Source organism: Zonotrichia albicollis, chromosome 4 (genome assembly GCF_047830755.1).
Source record: "Zonotrichia albicollis isolate bZonAlb1 chromosome 4, bZonAlb1.hap1, whole genome shotgun sequence".
Classification (NCBI taxonomy): Eukaryota; Metazoa; Chordata; class Aves; order Passeriformes; family Passerellidae; genus Zonotrichia; species Zonotrichia albicollis.
In genome coordinates this window covers 46,231,568-46,251,610 of record NC_133822.1, presented here as the reverse complement: position 1 = coordinate 46,251,610, position 20,043 = coordinate 46,231,568, and the positions used below count along the sequence as shown (strand labels likewise).

Sequence of the window (20,043 nt, the reverse complement as noted above, 5' to 3'; positions counted from 1 at the left end):
GGAGGCTTGATGTGGATGGGGAGTCAGTGCTATCATGAAAACATAGGATCTTGTACTCAGTACAGAATATTTCTTCACTGTCAACTATTTATACTTTCTGACTTGTTCATCCATGGTACAGCAGGATTCCAGTGACATTTAGAGAATAATGGAAAGAAAAAAGAACTACTTCTTTCAAATCACTGTAGCAGTTAGTGGGAGATTTTATTAAAATAGTACTATGTAGTATTTTAGTATAATAAAACTTCGGTTTTAACTCTTTTTTTTGTTAAAACTGGTGGAAATTATCTGCTGTGTCACTGAGAGATCAAAAGACATTAGATCTCAAGTTTTTCACCTCTGCAGGATAGAATAACCAAATTTTATGGTATAATTTGTCTGAAAGCAAAGTATTCTTTACTGTGAAAATATATTTTGGCAGCTTGCCATATATGTACCTTTTTTATTTAATGTATTGCAATTATACCTCAAGGCTTTGTTATGCCATTTACTGTGCAATACATATTAAAAAAGACAGCTGCTGTCATTTTTGCTGCAAGAATTTGCAATGTTAACATACAGCAAAGGACAACTGACAAGGATAAACAAGGAAGGAAAAGGGCAACATCACTCTAAAATAGGAATTGTATTCAGTTCCTCAAATAAATATAAAGGTAAGGTATTGCTTTGGCTTTAATTCTGCATGCAAAGACCACAGAATTTGTCTTTCTGTGTAAATAGAAGATTCTCTTATACCAACAAGCTACTCTTTCACCTCTGGTTCAAGGCAGGGCAAGGTCTTCCTTATATAGGTATTATGGCAGGAATATAATGTACTCTTGGAAGTCAATTTGAATACATTTGGCAGAGGGGCGAAGGCAAAGGGCAGTGGCTGAGGAACTGAGTGCACCACGGACAACTGGCTGGAGGCAGGCATGGACAGTGTGCCTGGAAATTGTCTGGGCTTTAAAAAGCAGTCTGAGTCTAAGAGGATGTAAATGTCTTCAGCCTAGCCTGGCCATGAGCCCTCCTGCCTCACAGGAAGCTCCAGGGTGGCACAGAAACTTCTGCAAAGAGCTGCTGGGATCCATGAGTACATTGATTGCCAGTGCTTTAGCGAACACATGTAGCTTGAAACACAGGAACAATTGTAAATAATTTCAGTGCAGGCATTTGTCTCCTGCAAGACACTACATGTAAAAACGTACACAGGTAGTTTATTTTGTGAAACTAAATATTGTGAACAGACATGGCCTTGGGGTGTGGCTTGAGAAGACAGAGTTTGGCAGCAGTGCAGGACCTGTATCCCCACTTCATTTTTCCATCCTATCCACATGTTGATCCCACTGTCAGTTCATGGTGCCAAACCAGACGTTTGTAGACATTAGCATCATTAAAGCACTGAAGAATTTTTTGTGAGTGATGAAATAAGCAAACATAATTTCCCAAAGGACTGTTTGTCTGCAGCAAAGAGGACAGAAGACACAACCAGGGCAGGGTAGATGGGAAAACCTCAAAATTGTATTGCTGTGAAAGCTGGTTTGACATTAAGCCACAACTGCAGGTTATGTTGGCTAGTTAAATGCATTGTTTGCCTGTTGAGGAGGAATTAAAGTTTATATGGAATTTATATTAAATAATTTATTTCCATATAATGTCAGGAGTTGAGATTTTTCTTAGCAGCTACAGAGTGTTTGGGGAATACGACCTGACTGCAGAAGGCCTGTGAGGGTATGATGTGAAATTTGTAATTGATAGAGTCAAAAAGGAATTATTTGTACTTCAAGTTCAGCATTTTACATGAACCTCTAATACATGTAAAATACATCTAACTCTAATACATAATTCTAATGGCTTCTTGCCAGCTTTTTTACAAGAAACAGGTACAAGACATGATCAGAAGTAGAACACTAGCCTTGAAGAAATCAGAGATTTTTGTCACAGAATTTCTTTTGGAATTCTCTTGTTGTTCAAAAATAAAATGAATTAAACTTCCTTGATCTATGAATTTCCTAGAAAACCTGCATTTCTGGGTTTTTGTATATGACTGACCACTGGAGGCTTCTTTGAGGTTTATGATGTTTCTCTTTTGTAACATATCATATATAACTTCTCTCCTCTTTTAAATTTGTTTTTAATTGTATGAAGTAAACATTGTTCTGGATGTTACAGGTGAAGTTCTGAAAGCTTCATTATCTGAGATATGAGACTAGCTTTTCACAATGGATCCTGAAGACTGTTGAAAAGTCTAATTGTATAAATGATGTGTGTGCTTACGGTGTTCCAATTTGTATCCCAAGAAGCATATTTTTTTCTATCCCATATGAAAAATAATGTCCCTCTTCAGAAAAGCATTACAGTCTAGGAAAGATGCTTTATTAAATGCCTTACTTAAGAAGTACATTGAAATAGCCTCTGTTAATGTTAAGTGAATGCTGAAGAGTTGTTCTAAGAGTCATCCCAGTTTTTTCTGGGATGACAGATCACAGATTTACTGTGGCGTTTTTTCCTACTGAGTTATGTAAAATGTCAAGGACTAAAAAGGGACTTTATCAAGTGGTCTGGGGCTGCATCCTGCCTTGATTACAGAGGATAAAAATCCCAACACTGTAAATCAGAGTTTCATTGACAGATTTGGGCCTGCCTTAACAGGCAGGTGGGATTTTTTATATACCACATGTTGTTTATGAGTGTATATGTGTTTTATTAATGAAAGGATGAAGTTTTATTTTTTAAAATATTAAAAGATATTTACAATCATATGTGTGCATTCTTGTGCACTTTATTCAACCTTAATAAAACACATGCTTAAGTCTATGCTGGTTTTACTGTTTTCTTCCAGGGGAAGACCCTGAAACAAGAAGAATGAGAACCGTCAAGAACATTGCAGACCTGAGACAGAATTTGGAAGAAACCATGTCCAGCCTTAGAGGGACCCAGATAAGCCACAGGTATACTGGTTTTGTGTAGACTACTAAAAATATGGACCATGGCAGAGTATTGCTAGTTGCTGAATGAATGAGAGAATTGCAAGGGAAAATTAGCTATGACACTAAACTGCCTTAGCAACTTACGTGTGACTTTAATATGCTATATTGTCAGAATGTCTTATACTATCATTCATAAAGACAGTTATTGTTTCATACACATTTATGTAGAAGCTGATAAAATTTATTTTAGGTAATTTTATAAGTAGATGTTGGGGTTGAGATCAACTGCAAGGAAAACTCTAAATGTAAAAAAGAAATGCCAGCAATAAGAAAAAGACACACTGGTGTAGTGTTACAGTTTTGAGCTCTCCAGGTGTTTTTTTCCTGTCCTTCCCTTTTCTTCCCACACGAATTCCCTTTTAATTTTGTTACAGATAACCACTGCCTTCTGTTAGGTCCCTGGGGTCTTTACTAATTTTGTAACACACAAGACATATCTCAAGAATTCCATGCATGTGATTATGTTCAGTCACACACTCATATAGTGGATTTTCTACCAAAATAGTTTCACCACACCACCTTCAATCACATACACAGATTAGTAAAACCTCTAGGGTCAATATTCTCTTGTCCTAATCTTGGTTAAGGTACTGGGTGTTTGGCACCATTCCCACAAATAGAGGTTATAGAATCATGGAACCATTAAATTGTTTAGTTTGGAAAAGATCTATAAGATCACCAAGTCCAACCATCAGCCCAGCACTGCAAAGTCTACCAATAAACCCTGGGCTGAAGTGCCGCAGCTACAAGTCTTGTAGAGACTGCCAGTAATGGTGACTCCACCTCTTCCCTGGGCAGCCTGTTCCAGTGCTTGGCCACCCTATCCATGAAGAAACTTTTCCTCATATCTACTGTAAACTTCCCCTGTTACAACTTGAAGCCATTTGCTCTTGTCCTATCACTTGTTATCTAGGGGAAGATGCCAATCCCCGTGTGACTGCAGCCTCCTTTCAGGCAATTGTAGAGAGTGATAAGTCTCCCTTGAGCCTCCTTTTCTCCAGGCCACTCCCTGAGGCACTCCTCATCAGACTTGTGCTCCAGATGCTTCACCACCTCCACTGCCCTTCTCTGGACATGTTCCAGCACCACAATGTCTTTCTTGTACTGAGGAGCCCAGAACCGGACACAGGATTTGAGCTGTGGCCTCACCAGTGCTGAGTAGAGGAGGGTAACAATTTCTCTGCTCCTGCTGGCCACACTATTGCTGATCCAGGCCAGGATGCCATTGGCCTTCTTGGCCACCTGGGCACATGGTGGCTCGTGTTCAGCCACTGTCACAACCACACAAGTTCTTTTGTTGCTGGGCTGCTTTCCAGCAACTCTGTCCCCAGCCTGTAGCACTGTGTGGGGTTTTTGGGACCCAAGAGTAGGACCTGGTTCTTGGCCTTGTTGAACCTCTCACAATTGGCCTCAGCCTATTGATCCAGCCTGTCCAGACCGCTCTGCAGGGCCTTCCTGCCCTCCAGCAGATGAACACTCTTGCCCAACTTTTGGTCATCAGCAAAGTGACTAAGGGGGCACTCAATCCCCTCATCCAGGTCATTTGTTAAGATACTAAACAGGACTGGCCTCAGTGCTGAGGGCATATACAGGCATAGGTGTGCATATGGTGGAAGCACATACACACAGAGTTTTTAAAAACAAATTACTTTCCTCCAGCCTTCACTTTTCTTGATTTCTCAGAAACATAGAAGGCACAGTTCACTGACTTCTCCATTCTGTTTGGCAGCACATTGGAGACAACTTTTGACAGCACTGTGACAACTGAGGTGAATGGGAGAAGCATACCAAGCCTATCCAGCCGATCGAGCGCCATGACTTGGAGGCTGGGGCAGGCCAGCCCTCGGCTGCAGGCAGGAGATGCTCCATCCTTGGGTGCTGGTTATCCTCGCAGCAGCACCAGCCGCTTCATCCACACAGACCCCTCTCGGTTCATGTACACCACCCCACTCCGCCGAGCTGCTGTCTCTCGCCTTGGAAACATCTCTCAGATTGACATGAGTGAGAAGGGAACTGCTGATTTGGACATATCCTCTGAAGCTGATGTTGGTGGCTACATGAGTGATGGGGACATCCTTGGGAAAAGCCTGAGGACTGATGACATCAACAGTGGGTAAGCGGCACTTTTTCCCCATATGAACTAATGCATGATTGGTAGGACTAGAAGGATTTTTCTAAAAATTTTGGCACACAAGCAGAAGTTGCATTATAGTTGTAAAATTTAAATATACATATCAAAAAAAATAAACCTCTAATCTGCCAGTGATACTCTCAGCTGCCTTCAAATTCTATTCTTCTTTAACATCAAAATTACTTTGCTGTGAACTTTGAATTTCAATATTACTTACTGGAAAATTCTGGTTGTCCTGTGAGCCATCAGTTTGCATTGCTTTCCCTGGGGTAAGTCTTCTTTTGGTATTTTTATGTTTTGTTTGAGATGGTATGTATGACATTGGATGCAGCTGATGAAAAGCAGTTGTTGACAGCACTGACTTTCTGTTTCCACTTCAGATATTATCTAGCATAGTCATTGTAATGGGCTTTTATTGTAGGTTTTCAGCTGTGCATATCATTTGAGCAGCAGCAATATCTTTTCATTAGAGACTAGACCAGTTACTCTTCTAGTGTATCCAGGAGGAAGAATCACAATTTTTTTTTTGTTTGCTCTATCAATTGTGGTACTGGAGTTTGAGGTGCTGTATTCCTTGTGTTTTAAATTCAACAATTCTTATCGCGATCTAGGAACACAAGTCACTTCAGTCCTGTGTGTGTTAGACCTCCTAGAACATCTTTAAAAAAGAACAGCCATGTTACAGTTTTGCTCATACTTAAATTACTATTCACTGCTGCTTTTGGCACCTCAAGCCTGCTTGCTGACTGATGTAACACTATGTTAAATAGAAGTTCCATGGAGTACCTGGTCATGTCACACCACACTGCTTCACTCTATAATTTTAGAATTCTTGCTGTCAATCTAATCTCTTAGTTTGAAGCATAGCTATGATTAGAGAATAGTGGGGGATGAAATTGAGTATGATACATTCCTAAAGGGAAATCTAAGTCTGTGATTAAAGCTCTCTCTGGAGTAGTGTCTCATCTCAAGCACCATCCAAAGATAGATCTCTAGGAAAAGCATCATTTTATAGAAAGCAATTCCTGTATCTCCCTGGTCTACTTTTTCAGTGATCTGTGTATACAGCACTGCTGACAACATTGTCCACAACGCATCATTAATGACTGTCAAGTAGGATGCCATATTTCTATGTGCTAGAAAAGAGAAAATACATATGGAAAATATGATACTTTAATGTCTGAGGACCTCTTATCATAAAGGAAATATTAATGCTGGCTTTGACAGATGCATGGTTTTATTCAAAATTTTTAAAAAGGAAATCCTTTGCAATGCCTCATGAGTTGTATTAATTAGCTTATCATATTAAAGGGTGAATATAGTCATCTTATGTGAATTTTCTTTGAATCTGTAATAAGGATAACTCAACAGATAGTAAGTTGCTCTGTGCTCAGTTAACATTTTTAGGTGCAGTAAATGTTAAAAACAAGTTGATATGCTCTGAAATTTCAGGATTCACTGAGGCATGTAAAGTCTTATCTCCTCTATGCCTCTTCCATTATCAGTTTAATTACTTTAATCACTTGGGGAAAAGAATGCAGCAGTAATTAGAAATTAGTGCAAGGAAAGCCTGTTGCACTTGTCAAGTCTATCCTTACTTATAAGGGGAAAAAAATGCATTTAGTCTGGATTGCATTCAAGCCACAGCTAAATTTAATATGCAATTCTAGAGCTGTGGAATCTACTGGATAATTCACAGCTAGCTAAAACATCTGTCAAAAAAGTCTGAATTTTGTCTTTAATAAAAGATGAATATAATATGTAAATGTGACTGTTAATTGACCTTTGCAAACAAATGTGAAGTTACCTCTAAACTCCAGATCCCAAGGCTTCAGAAACACACTGCCAAACTACTGGCTGAATCTCACCCATGCTTTAAACACCTCAGAGTTTTGTTGAAAATAATCAAAGGGATCATTTGTGTTTTAATGCACTTGAGGCTGCCTTCACCCATCTGCCACCCAGGACATGCTGCCTTCTCAGACTGGAGTAACCACACAGGGCTCCACTGCTACAGCTTTGCTCTCAAGGCCTGCACCTGTTCAGCCACCCCCAACCACAGGGAAGGAGGCACAGGCAGGTGCTCCCAGGCTGCTGAATTGGCCCTCAGGTCTCTGTCATAGATTATTTCAATTAAATCTGCTCCCAGAAGGAACCACAGGGGGAAGGCCAACAGAACAGCTGGAGTAGCAGCAGTGTGTGTGCGTGCCTTGGTTTGTGCCTGGGATTCTGTGTAATTACTAAAGTTAAATGTTTGTGTGCTTGCATACATGCTTAGACTGAAAGGTGCATTTGTGTGGCACCATTTCATGGCTCAAGGAGAGCTTGTGTTAAAGACTGAATCAGGAGTAAACTTTGGGAGATCATTTTGGCCATACACCTAACATTGGGTCTACACCTGTTTCAGTAAGTCTGTACTTTATTTTGTGTAGGTTCAGTGAGGTACAGAATTTTTTTTTCTGAATATTTGTGCTTCTATGTTCAGTGCCATACATGTGCATGATCCTTCAAAAATAAATTTATGCTAACTTTATCGGTAAATTGAAGTTATCAGAAAATACAAAAGGGAAACAGAAAGAACTGGAGCCTTAGAGGGAGGACAGTTTAACAAAAGGTCCTTTGGGAACATAATGGAGAGGTCCTGTGGGTAAGACAGGCTGATGATGCTGCTCCATGATAAGGGCCAAGACATCTCAGACAGATAACCAAACTGTAGGTAGACATTCCAGAAATTATTGGTGTACTTTTAATTCATAAACTTCTAATGGTTCTCTAGTGAGTAAACAGCACTATACTCACTGTTTCATTCATTAGACATGCATTATAATGTGGGGAGAATCAAGTAAAAGGAACACACAATACAAATATTCTTAAATGTCGATGTAAGGTCTTCAGTGAATATCTATTTCATGTCCGAATAATTGCATCCCAACAGGGACTATGAATTTGGGTTCCTAATCTCTATTCCCATTTGGATAAATGCAACTAATTTTTGGGGTTTTTTTAAGCTGAAGTGATTTTTCTTGCATCTGGTGCTATTTTTTGGCAAAACCACAGTATCTAAAATGTGCTTTTGAACATACTTGAGAGCTTCTTCAGTCTAAAAATATTTCAGTAAAAGAGGTGGCCTGTAAGCCATGACAGAAAAAGGCAAGTGATCCCAGAGAACAGGCAGATACCCAATCTCTCTATGCCAGGCACATAAAGTGGGAGTATTTGGTATAAGTCTACCATCTAATAAGACAACCTGTACCTTAAATATTTGAATTTCACAGACCATTAACTTTAAAGTGAAACATGTTGCCAGATGGCTGCATTTCCCACCGATTGACCACAAATTTATTTTCAGGTACATGACAGATGGAGGACTCAACATATATACAAGAAGTCTGAACCGAATACCAGACCTTGCTGCCTCTCGAGACGTCATCCAGAGAGGGGTTCATGACGTGACTGTGGATGCTGACAGGTAACAGTGCTTTGCTAAATAAAAACCTGTCTGAGCTCTATAAATATTTTGCTTCCTTTGTACTTGCTAAAATATCATATAAGGAATAGGAAGCAAGCTTCTGAGGCTGCAAATCTTTTGAGCACCCAAAATAGTAATTACCACAATGAGTGGGGGAAAAAAGCAAATTTCTCACATGGGAACGAGACTCAGGAAGAGCTTTTTGTTGTAGATCTAAGAGAAAATATTAGGAAGCCCATACCTTATTTGCAACAGGTTGCCTTATCAGTTGATGAACAAAGGGAAAATTCACATGGCCTGTAGGCAGCAGACAGCTTGCATGTGCCTGGTGACATGGTTCAAAACATACATTTGTATTTGCCTGGAGGTAGAACAATGATCTTGTCCACCTTGTTTTGCCCTTTGCAAGTATCAGAAGAAGGCAGTGCCGGCAAGTAGTGAGAAGTTAGAATTGGGCTTCTATCCCATTGTTTGTACAGTGTGAAAAAACAAACAACTCCATCCTGTTCCTTAAACTTAAAGTAGATTCATATCGGTGGCTTGTATCATATCTGAGAAATAAAAATTCATAACCCAGCTTTTGCAGAACTTGGAGCTGTCACCTCTGAGGTTTTGGTCAGAACATCATAGAGATAAGGAACATCTGTGAAATTTGGCAGTCTAAAATGTTATGGGGTCTATTTGAATGCCCTTGTTTTAAAATAAAGTTTCTTTTAGGGAAAAAAAAGTATTGAATCACAAAGGGGGAAAAGGTTCATGGAGTGGTTCTGGTTTTATAAACCTGGCATACTAATTGAAGAAGTTCTAGGATATTTACCTAGGTATGATATAATTTTTACTTTTCACATTTTCTGATGAAAATATGCCTGTGACATAAGTCAGGAATAGTCTGAATTGGTCAACAGTGTGAGCAATGCATCAGGATCAGGGACATAATTTTCATCTAGGAAACCAGTTACTTAAAAAAAGAAGGCTGCTTTAGCTGACATGAGAGCATTTGTTGACCTTGCAGAAAAACCCTATTTTAGATAGAAATTCAGATGAGCACAGATAAGTTCTTTGGAGTGCAAGCATTGACATGATGCAAAGACCAGAGAAAGTGTGCAGTAGGCGTGTAAGAAAATAATTTGGATAGAACTCATGCAGTAACAGAAGGAAGAAATGAGATGTGGGCAGGAGGGACTTTTGTGGAGCTCTGTATGTGAGAACAGGAACCTTATGCTCAAAGTGAGAGAGAGGGTGGAAAATTTAGAGGCTGACAGTCATGTAATTAGAGAACGTCACTAGTGCCCACGTTTTTGCATGTCTCTCATTTTTCCCTTGGGAGTGAAGTTATTAGAGCTCTTCCCACCCTGCAATATTCACACCCAGGTTTCAAACCATGCAGATTTCCCCTGGGGGAAGAAAAAAGGTCCAAAATAAGGGATTTTTTACTTTTTATTAGTATTCCTCAAGTTCTAGATGGCACTCAAACACAGGATACTTATTTGTCTTAATGTAGGTATTTGTTCTGTGCAGTGTGCGGGTTCATACATAATTTGCAGACTCTATAAGCTACTCAAGTAATGACTGCTTTCCCTTACACAAAGAAAGAAAACTGGATTCCTATGTTCTTCTAGACCCTCTAAATGAGGCTTCATGGACCATACTATTTTAATATTTAATTGAAAGGTTTGTCATAATGCACAGGCATAAGGTATTTAAGTTATGGCTATTCAGACAAATCCTGGCATTCCCTGACCTTTCAATACATTACTTTTTCAAACTTAATCATTCTTCATGGACAGAGGAGGGAAGTTTTTTACATATAAGTGCATGCTATTCCTTAAAAAAGCAAAAGCTGTTTAGGAAGTGTAAAAATGTAAATAATTTTATGAGTTCTGATGATAATAAAACACATTCTTACCAAAACTGGTTGCAAAAAAAAACTGTGGTGGGTAGAAAAAAATTGTTTATGATGATCTTCAAGAATGTGTTCCACATTTATGATGTGAAATCAGGGAAAAAAAGCAATAGAGATTGCTGAGACTTCAGCAGAGTAAGCTTTGTTCCTTCACAACAATGTAAGTACCTAAGATTTCATCTGATCTCATGTAGCCTTTTGCATCATTTTTTGTCTACTCTGAAAAAAAAATAATAGGCTGCAAGTTATGTCTTGCCACTGGGATGATGAACTTCTGTGAAAGAGGATTATTTTCCTCACTGTCATCCCAGTAGATATGTGAAGGACACATGCATTTTCTCTGTGGTATCATTACTATAAGCCTTTTTCATAATTGGCACGATCTGCCCTTGCCTTTCTGTTGTAAAGGACTCTGCTGGCATCTTTTTTCTGGGTAGAAAATAAATTTTATGCTGCAAATATCTGATTTACATTAGCAAGCAGGAGAGTTTTGGTATTTTGCCCATTACTAGAGGCAGCAACTTTTGCTGATAGCAATCCCATGTTCATGAAAATTCAACCTGGGGTTTTTTCTGACAACTTAAGTTGTATCTTCTGCTTATATTTTAAAACTTTTTCTCTTTGTGAGCTGGCAGTACAATATTCTTTAGAGACGTGGACTGATATCTTTGAGGGTCATGCCATTTCTGGTAAATTTATAAGTTCAGACTGATTCTCATTTCCTGGATCGTGTAAAAAGACAGGAAGGTCCCCAGTGTGATGACACTAAATTGTTACAGATAACACCTGTATCTCCACATCTTTCCAAAAAGCAAAGGATTGAAGGATCTCTATGTTGGAAACCTAGCCTGAGAGAGCTCATCCCCATTGAATTGCTCTTTGAACTTCATAAAACTAAAATTCGCCAAGTCAACATAAGCCAAGGCTTAATGTTGCTTGCATAAAGCACATTGTTGCAGAAAGTAGTACAGCCAAATTGCTTATTCCAGTGAAGGAATTGTAAAGGCTGAAAGGACACTGGCAGCATCAGATGTCAACAGTTATTTCAATAAGTGGTGGCTTTTTTGTTTGTTTGTGGGTGTTTTGTTTGGTTGGTTTTGGTTTTGGTTTCTTTTTTTTTTAATTGGACACTTTTTTAATTGGACTTTTTTGTTTTGTTTTGTTTTTTATTAAATGCCCATTCCTTCCAATTTACCTTGTTTCAGTCACCATAAGAAATTAATCAGAGAGGAAGATGGATTTTCTTTATCTGGTATATCATGGGATATAGCTAAGAGAGGTCTCAGTGGTATTACATTACATTTCATTTATTGTCCTGTCTACTTCCTCTACGCTCCAGCATTTGCCTTTTGGGACTTGTAGAGGGAGTATTTGAGGAAAATTCTTGGATTTCAAAGCCTTTTTCAAAGTAAGATGAGCCAAAAGAGATTAGATATAAGCACAGAGAATGAATCATGTTCTTCAGAAGAATAAAGTTTGCTGCAATATAGGTTGTAATGTTTCCAAATCACCCTGTGATGTTCATGAAAACTGTTAATGAAGTTTAAAGTAAGCCCTATTAAAAGGGGATATAGCTCCACTGAGTTCAAACATTGTCCTTCCACTCCCTATACATGCAGAACTTAGTGCAGTGTGTCATAAGCCACAACTTTCTTCACCTTCATGAGATCAACATAGGTTGTACAACCACTTTCCCCTCACATACCCTGAATGCAGTATTCTTTCTCTTTCACCTTTTTTTTTTGGATGAAACCCAAAGCTTTAAAGTTTACGCTACTTAGTGTGCTTCTATCATTACCCGCTTCAGCTACTTTGCTGTTGCATTGAATCTGAGCCCCCATAATACAGAGTTCTTATGCAAAAGGAATGTCCCAAATGCTTCCACCATCTGCCACATGTGCAAAAGATTTGGCACTTGTCTCAGACTAGCTCAGGCTGGCCTGGTAGTTCTCAGCCAAACCCTAATCACCATAATACATTATTAATTATGATAAAATAATCCAGATTTTGCCTGTAGTTTATTAGCTAACTTCCTGTGTGAATGACTGTAAGTCTTCTTCTGGTGTTTGTCTGAGTAGATGAGCCTTGAACTGGAATGCTGTGCATTTGAAAAAGGAACTTTTCTAGAGTTTAATACGCACTGAACTGGGAGCTCTGTTTCGTAGGGTTGGTCATATCAAAAAAGGCTGAGACATCATGAACAGTAACTTGAAATTCAAACAGAAAGCAATACCTGTTCTCATACCATACAGTTCTAGAAGCTCATGGAATCTTTTGGAACTTACCCCATTGGGATGTTGCTAAATGGAGGGGCATACTTCACTTTTTGCCTTTCTATCCAGATGAATCTGTGTGATGTTTGTTTCATCACTGGACTAATACTGTGTTTTCTGCTATGTGCAGTTTGCTATTGATGTGGCCATTTTTCTGCCGAGTTGCAACTATTACCTGTTCAATTTGCTGCTTCTGTTGCAGAGCAGGATTTACTGTGGATAAAGTAAATGTATATGCCACAGTATTGAGCTATGCACTGTGTGCATACATTCAGCTATCTGTCCTTTCCTTTGCCAAAGTTCCAGGTCTTTCCAACACAGGGTACCTGTGTCTATTGCAATAAATATAAATATCCATCCCACAGATATTAAATAGTAAATAATAAAACACAGAAACAGATATGCCTTCTTCTTGCTTCTGAGGCTTTCTTGGCCAAAACTGAGTTTTGCTGTAAAGCTTCACTGTGTAGGGAGGCTTCCAGTATCTTTGCATCTGCCTTCACCACTCAGTATGCCTGTGACTGACTCTGTTCACAATCTAAAAAAGTCATTGTAGGTGTTAAAATCAGCATGCTTCATATAGTTCTGTGATCTGCTATCATTTTCTTGGTTGTGATTTTATAGTATTAGTAAGTTCTTAGGATGTTGGAAAAATTTAAGTATCTATACCTCACTGTGTTTGCAGTTACTGTTCAAATACCTATAGAAACCATAATTATAGAATCTCTCTTGTGAAGCAATTTAAATTTTAAAGAGTTTTTACTATTATTGTTCTCTTCTATACTTTTAATCTTCTCTAATTTCTTTTCACAGCTGTTGCTGTTAACATTTCCCACCATTTACTTTTTTATTACTCTCAAATGATCCTCCATTTTCTTAGTCTCTGGTGTAAATCTTTCCTTATCTTGGCATCTACTAGGCTATCAAGAAAGTTACTAGTTAGAAGTATCTATTTCAGTGTGTATCTTGGCTTTTATTGTTTTTGCAAAGTATGGATGCTAAATTTAAGTACCTAGAGCATAAATATGTGTGTATCCATGCATGAAGGGCAGAATAATTGTGTCAAAAGGAGCACTCCTGGAGTTTTGGCTCATTATGTTGTTAAGTATTTAAAATTCTTTGAGGATTTTGAGAATTTGAGAATTCTTCATTTGAGGATGAATTCCTTATTTTCGAAAGCATAATGAGAAATAAATTTTTCAGTAATACAATTTTGTACAGCATTATTAATTTAAAAAGAATGCTATTTGAATTAAAATTATTTGTTTCTGGTCATGCTTTTTAAAGTCAGGATTTGAGCAACATAAAATAGGCAAAGCAACTGGACTTTGATATAGTTTTGTGATGTTCACCCTTCCTTCCTTATTTTAAACATCTACTGTAATTGCCCATAGAACCACAAACCAAAACATGGAAACATATACCAGCTGTGTGGTTTTAGGTTCAGATACTATATTAATATCAGTGACATAAACAAACTGCATTGTTAGCATGCTGTCATTAGCATATTAAACTGTCATGATCCTGGCAACATCATGGCTGCAGACACATTTTTTTGCACCCAGCTTACATTAGAAAATCACACTCAGAAAAGGCAAATGTGAATGGGAGATGTTTACCTTAAAACAAGACCAGCCTGCAAATGACAAATTAAGTTTTGTCTTTTTGAAATTGTTGCTAAGTGGAAGAAAGAGGGACAACTAGTTTCAGTTTAGATTAAAAAGGAATTATTAGAAATAAGTATTTCAATTTTTGCAGGAATACAAGTACGTTCTCATGCCATGCTAAGTGAGCTGAGCATATGGTTTGCTGCAGGTTTATTGAACCAAAGGCTGGCTCTTTACAGATGACATGTATAATATTCTCATAAATGTACTTTTGAAAAGTGGATGGTGTGGAGCTGGGTATTAATGACATGCAATCTGTTGGCATTTCTGCTTATTTCAAAAAGTTACTTAATATTTAAAAGGTATTTGAAGTGAGGAAGGGCTTTATCTTTTATTAACAGATTTCTAATTCTTGACTTCAGGCAAAGTGTAGATGGTTTATTTTGATTGCAATCTACTTCTGAGGAGAGTATCAGTCTATTTAATAAAAGCTTTCCAAGACTCAGCTTACAGTTTCAGCAGCAGCAACATTTTGGTCCACCATTGTACTTCATTGATACCAGCAAAGACCACTGTACTGCCTCTTTGTGTTAGAATAAAGCATGGGTAGTATGATTTAAATCATTAACCAAAATACCCCAGGCTCAAATATAAAATTCAAGAACTTGAATCTCCCATGTGATGCCTACTTGAGCCCTGGAGTTAAGAAAAAAATTAATTTCTTTAAAATGTCTTGATTAATTTGATGGCTGGAGGAAACAAATATTGTCATTTTATTCTCCTGCATGGCTATTTTTAAAAAAATCATATTGAAATTTGCAAAAGAATAGCTGCAATTGATATTGCAGTTCTACTATTAACAAGCGCATGGTATTTTAGACAGAAGCCTCATAAAACTGAATATAAAAATATGGATTTTGATGATTTATTACTGGAGATAAAGCAGCCCATGATTGCTAAGCTGCCTTTTGTTCCAAATTGCCTGAGAGATACTTCTTTCTTGGTTAGTCATTTTTTTAAAGAACTGCATTTATAATAGTTGCACTCCAGACTGAGGTATTGCCTGCTTGTCAAATGAAACATGTGAATTATAAGAACATTCCAATTAACCCTTTCATGGAAAACAGTTAATTTGTAACACTATAAAAATCCGTTGCCATGGATTTATTAGGTATAAGTTTACTTCAAATAAAATATTGATTTGACAACTTCAGGAGACCTCTAGAACAATGAGAAATAGATAAAAATGGAGAGCCCCATCAGGATGGGCTTTTTACACTCATGAGATGTCATAAGAAAGGGGTTAAATGTACTGTTGTTTTCTACACCTGCACTTTCTCCTAGTTGACAGGTGGAAAAATAGTTAAGTGAAAGGAAGAATGAATTTAAGTTAAATTAAGCATCTAAAGTGTGAGTGCACTTTGCAACTCAGGCTGTAGGGCTGCTTATGGTGCACAAGAGGAAAATTGAAAGGTTTTGACACTCCTTTGCTGTGTGCTGCTCCTGGAGAAAAACAGTGCTACTCTGTCCTGGGCCTCCAAGAAAGCAGTGATGTTCAATACATTTTGGAACTGAAATGGCATTGCAAGATAACTTTATCATTAGTGGTTAAAGATAGCTGGAATCCATATGGAAACTGGTTATGAGTTATCTATGATTAAATAAAATGAAAAGAAGGATGTCTCTAAAGCTGTGCAGGTTAAAAAACATGGGAGCCTTTTATTTTCCTTGACAGAGAAATAGACTTTGAACACTGTAGGCTGGCTAAAGAGTGAGTTCAAAGGGAGAGAGCATGAAGGGAAAGCTGGGAGGAATACCACGTGGCTGACAACCTGCCAGCCAGTGTGTAGAGTACCCTGTGCTGCAGGCTGCCTGCTGCAGAGAACACCATGTGCTAACCTTCCCTTTTGGAAAAAAAAAAAAAAATCCCTCCATTTGCTTATATCAACATTTTACTTATAAATCTTAATGATGTCACCTCTGAGTCTTCTTTTGATGGAGAGAGAAAAAGACAAGGCTCCCTCCTCTGTCTGTTCTCCAAGTACTGTTGTGGAGGCTTCCTGCCCCTCCTGAGCCCCTTGGGACAGCCTCAGCTCCACGCAGGGAAATGTTTGGTACAGCAATATGCTAGGAGTTTGTTTCCTTTTGATGTCACAGCACTAATCTCATCTGTATCTAATTGTTAAAATATTAAGTCTTCAAAGATTTCCTTTGTAAACAAAAGATTGTCATAACAATTTAAGCAGGATCAGATGTGTAAATTTAGAGTGGAACCCTCAATGAATCCTACAGAAGGTTTTTTGCAAAAGGATACAATACACTTATAATTCAAACCTGCTTAGTGGACTAAATAATCTAAAATACATTATTTGAAGGCGATTTTAAAACCAGATTTACCTAATTAATTTACCTTAATAAACAAGTTAATCTCTTACCCATGTGCAGTAGCTTTAATTTCTGATGTGCTAAATTTTCCCTTTTATTCAAATGCATTGCACTCTAGTATGTTTCATACTGCAGGATAGAATGCAAAATGGCTGCTAACCATATCAACTGCTGTGAATGTAAATTCATAAAAGCAAAAATTGCTTTACTGCAGTTTAAATACATGTGTAGTGTTGGAAATAATTGCATTGCCCTGGGAAGTACAATAACTGTTAAAACAGGTGTTTGTCATTCCTCAATGTACTTTATCTAGGAACAAATCTTATTGATATAAGTTAGTGTCTTTTATGTTTAAATACCCAACAGTTTTTTATCAGATGCTAGGTATACTGATTTAAAAGTGAAATTAGGGTATTTCAAATTGATAGGATTCCAACCAGTTTCTGCAAGAAAAACTACAGAGTCAGAAAACACTAAGTTTTGTATGGCATATCTTCAGTGAACAGATTCATACTGATAGCCAGGACCTAAAAGCTGAAATTTTTTGATTCAAACTGGAAATGCACACGCAATTTTAATAGCATTGTGAACTTTAGGAACAAGATATGAAGAGTAAAGGTACTTCATTTTTTCAAATAAAGCCTACATCTTTCTTTAAGATTTTTATTTACTGATTTAAATACTAAAGTAGCAAAATTTAATAAGCGGTCTGTGTCTGGGGTGACTGGAGGACATGTAATGCTTTCTGACAAGCCAGAGATCAGCAAAGGTTCATGAATCTTCATGATTCATGAACCCCCATCTCTGGAAGCCCTTATCTCTGTTGACTGTACTAGCAACATTGCTAGACATCTATCTTTTGGGTTATATTAAGATAAAATATAACTGTTTTGAAAAATTAAAAAAAATTATTTTAATTTTAAATAAAATAAATTCTGGTAGAGCATTGCAGTGAAGTGACAGCCTGTCACCCAGGGAACGTTCCTTAGTGGAAGGAATTATCTTTTAAGGATTTTAAGAATTATTTTCCTAAAATGGAGTCTTTCTCTATACATCAAAGTTATTGAAGGAGAAATCAGCATGGTTTTTTAAGGCTGAAGAATTATTCTTTTTCCTCTTTGAGTTAAAATCATTCCCCTTCATGAAAAGAGTTGACTCAGTGTGCCACTTATAACACAAATGTTCTGATGCATAATAAATAACTGAATTGCTCTATTTTACAAATCTTTTTCCTTTGTTCAATACAGAAAGAAATTTATGATCCCTTCTTTAGTATGTGTTTCTTTCTCATCATTTAAATTAATTATACCAGCCATAATCTTGGGAAATGGATTAATATCAAGTGGATAAACTCAATGCAAAATCATGTAGGAAAAATAATTTTGCGTATTAAAAATAATAAGTGTTGACAACAATAATTTAGAGCCTTCCAGATAAATTTTGAAACATAATATCCTAACAAGATTTTCAACATCTTTCCCTAAACAGCTTATTTTCAATAAACTTTCCACTTATTTTCTTTTGAAATGCATCTGTATGATTGGAAATGTTGGAAACTTTAAGACAGTCAGGCTTGTGTGTGTGTGTGTGTGTGATTCCAGCAAGCCACTGAATTGTAGAGTAGTGGTAAGTGAGCCCCAATAACTCTGAATCATTTTCTGCTGCTGACCAGTGTGGGCAGTAAGAACAGCCTGCATCACAGAAAATTGATGATAAATAGTTTATTAATTTTGGATTGCTGGCTTGCTGATGTTTTGTCAGATTCTTGGACTTACTGCAGTTATTTGGTCCAAGTCAGCACAAAGGCAATAAATACTGAAGGTAGCTGGTCAGCAATGCCGCATGTAATTTTGGTCCTCAGTCTCTAGTGGGTTTGACTAATGCTTATTGGAGTAACCATAACTATTTCCTTGACAAGTGCTCCTTTCCTTTAACTAGCCACAACTCTGCTATAAGGGAGGACTGAATAAGGTGATATTTGCTGTCTTAAAGCTGCAAGGAAATTCTCCTATTTCTGTTCCCATTTTCTGAAAAACCACCTTCCTGTATTTGAGTAGCAGCTTTGTGGGTTTTGTTCCTGCTATTTGCAAGGAGAAGTTGGGATAAAAGCTTGAAATAAATCCTAAGATTAATCCAACTTAAGTATCTCACGTCTGGTTTTATATGATTTTTATTTGAAAACCTGAGCCAGGTTATCAAGAAATAAGTACTGTCTAAAAAGAAAAAATAGGAAAATTTAGGCAAAATAAATGAGAATTGTAAGTAACCTAATAATTTCAGGATGGCTTGCACTACAGAGGTTGAAAAGCTATAAATAAAAATAAATCTTCAGGAGCCAGTGTTAAATTTTTACATGTTTACTATTCATCTTTTAGGCAAACAGAAATGCTCCTGAGTGAACTTTAAACAATTGAATCTTTCCCAGTTAATTGTTTTCTATTTCACTTTTGAATGTTTTTCCAAAATACTGTCTGCAGAAGCGTGCCATAATGTAGAAATTATGCCAAACATGTTGTCAAGTCTTTCTGAATGGCACATGATTAGATTCAAGAGCTGAATGCTTAAGCTGTAGATTTAGCAAATTACATTCTCTTTTCATTTGACCCTGGAGAATTTCCTCAAGAGAAATTTGTGGATTAATGTACATGTCATAGAAAGCCATATCTATTTAAGGAAACTCAGTTAGACATGAATGTTTCTCTCCTTCCCTGTCTTTTTCTATTTCAGATAGGAAAATAAACCACATTATGTTGAACAGCTATGACTTTAGAAGATGTGGGACAGTCTGATGAGAATATTGTGGGTCTCTAAAGTATTTAAACAGCCTAACTTTTGCTATACATATTTTACTACTCAGTCTCAGTGAAAAAGATGAAACAGTTCCTACACTTCCTCTCCAGTGCATACCCTGCATGCAATACTGTATTTGTCATTCAGAGATTTCCAAAAAGGATTTTATTAGCACACTATAAATACTCTTTACACATCACTAAAATGATTTAGAGCTTTCCTTAGCAGCTGTTCAGGATGACTTTATGTTACAAGGGCAGTCAGAAAGTTACCTGCTGGTTGGCTAAACCAGGAGCAGGAGGCTTCCCTCTAGAGAGACAGCAGGGAGGGGCCTTCATCATGAAGAGGATGCAAACTGTGTTACCAATTATGTATCAAAGCAGAATTACCATACATCTCCTAACAACACCTCAAGGTCCTCTAAAGAGACTGTTGAAAGTGTGCATAAAAGATATCAGAAGGGTACTGAGGAGACTGCTGTTCTCAACAGTGTTCATAGCATGACAAACACAGTGT

At 37.5% G+C, this 20,043-nt stretch overlaps 1 protein-coding gene across 10 annotated transcripts in view; it reads left to right on the top strand.

Annotated features, from left to right (window-relative positions):
• NAV3 (neuron navigator 3) overlaps positions 1-20,043 on the top strand; it is a 508,016-nt gene that overhangs the window by 397,347 nt on the left and 90,626 nt on the right. For all 10 annotated transcript variants that reach the window (XM_074539691.1, XM_074539692.1, XM_074539693.1 and 7 more), the window contains 3 exons: positions 2,822-2,930; positions 4,699-5,082; positions 8,450-8,569. In XM_074539691.1, coding sequence (XP_074395792.1) covers positions 2,822-2,930; positions 4,699-5,082; positions 8,450-8,569 — 613 coding nt within the window. The remainder of the gene's footprint in view (positions 1-2,821; positions 2,931-4,698; positions 5,083-8,449; positions 8,570-20,043) is intronic.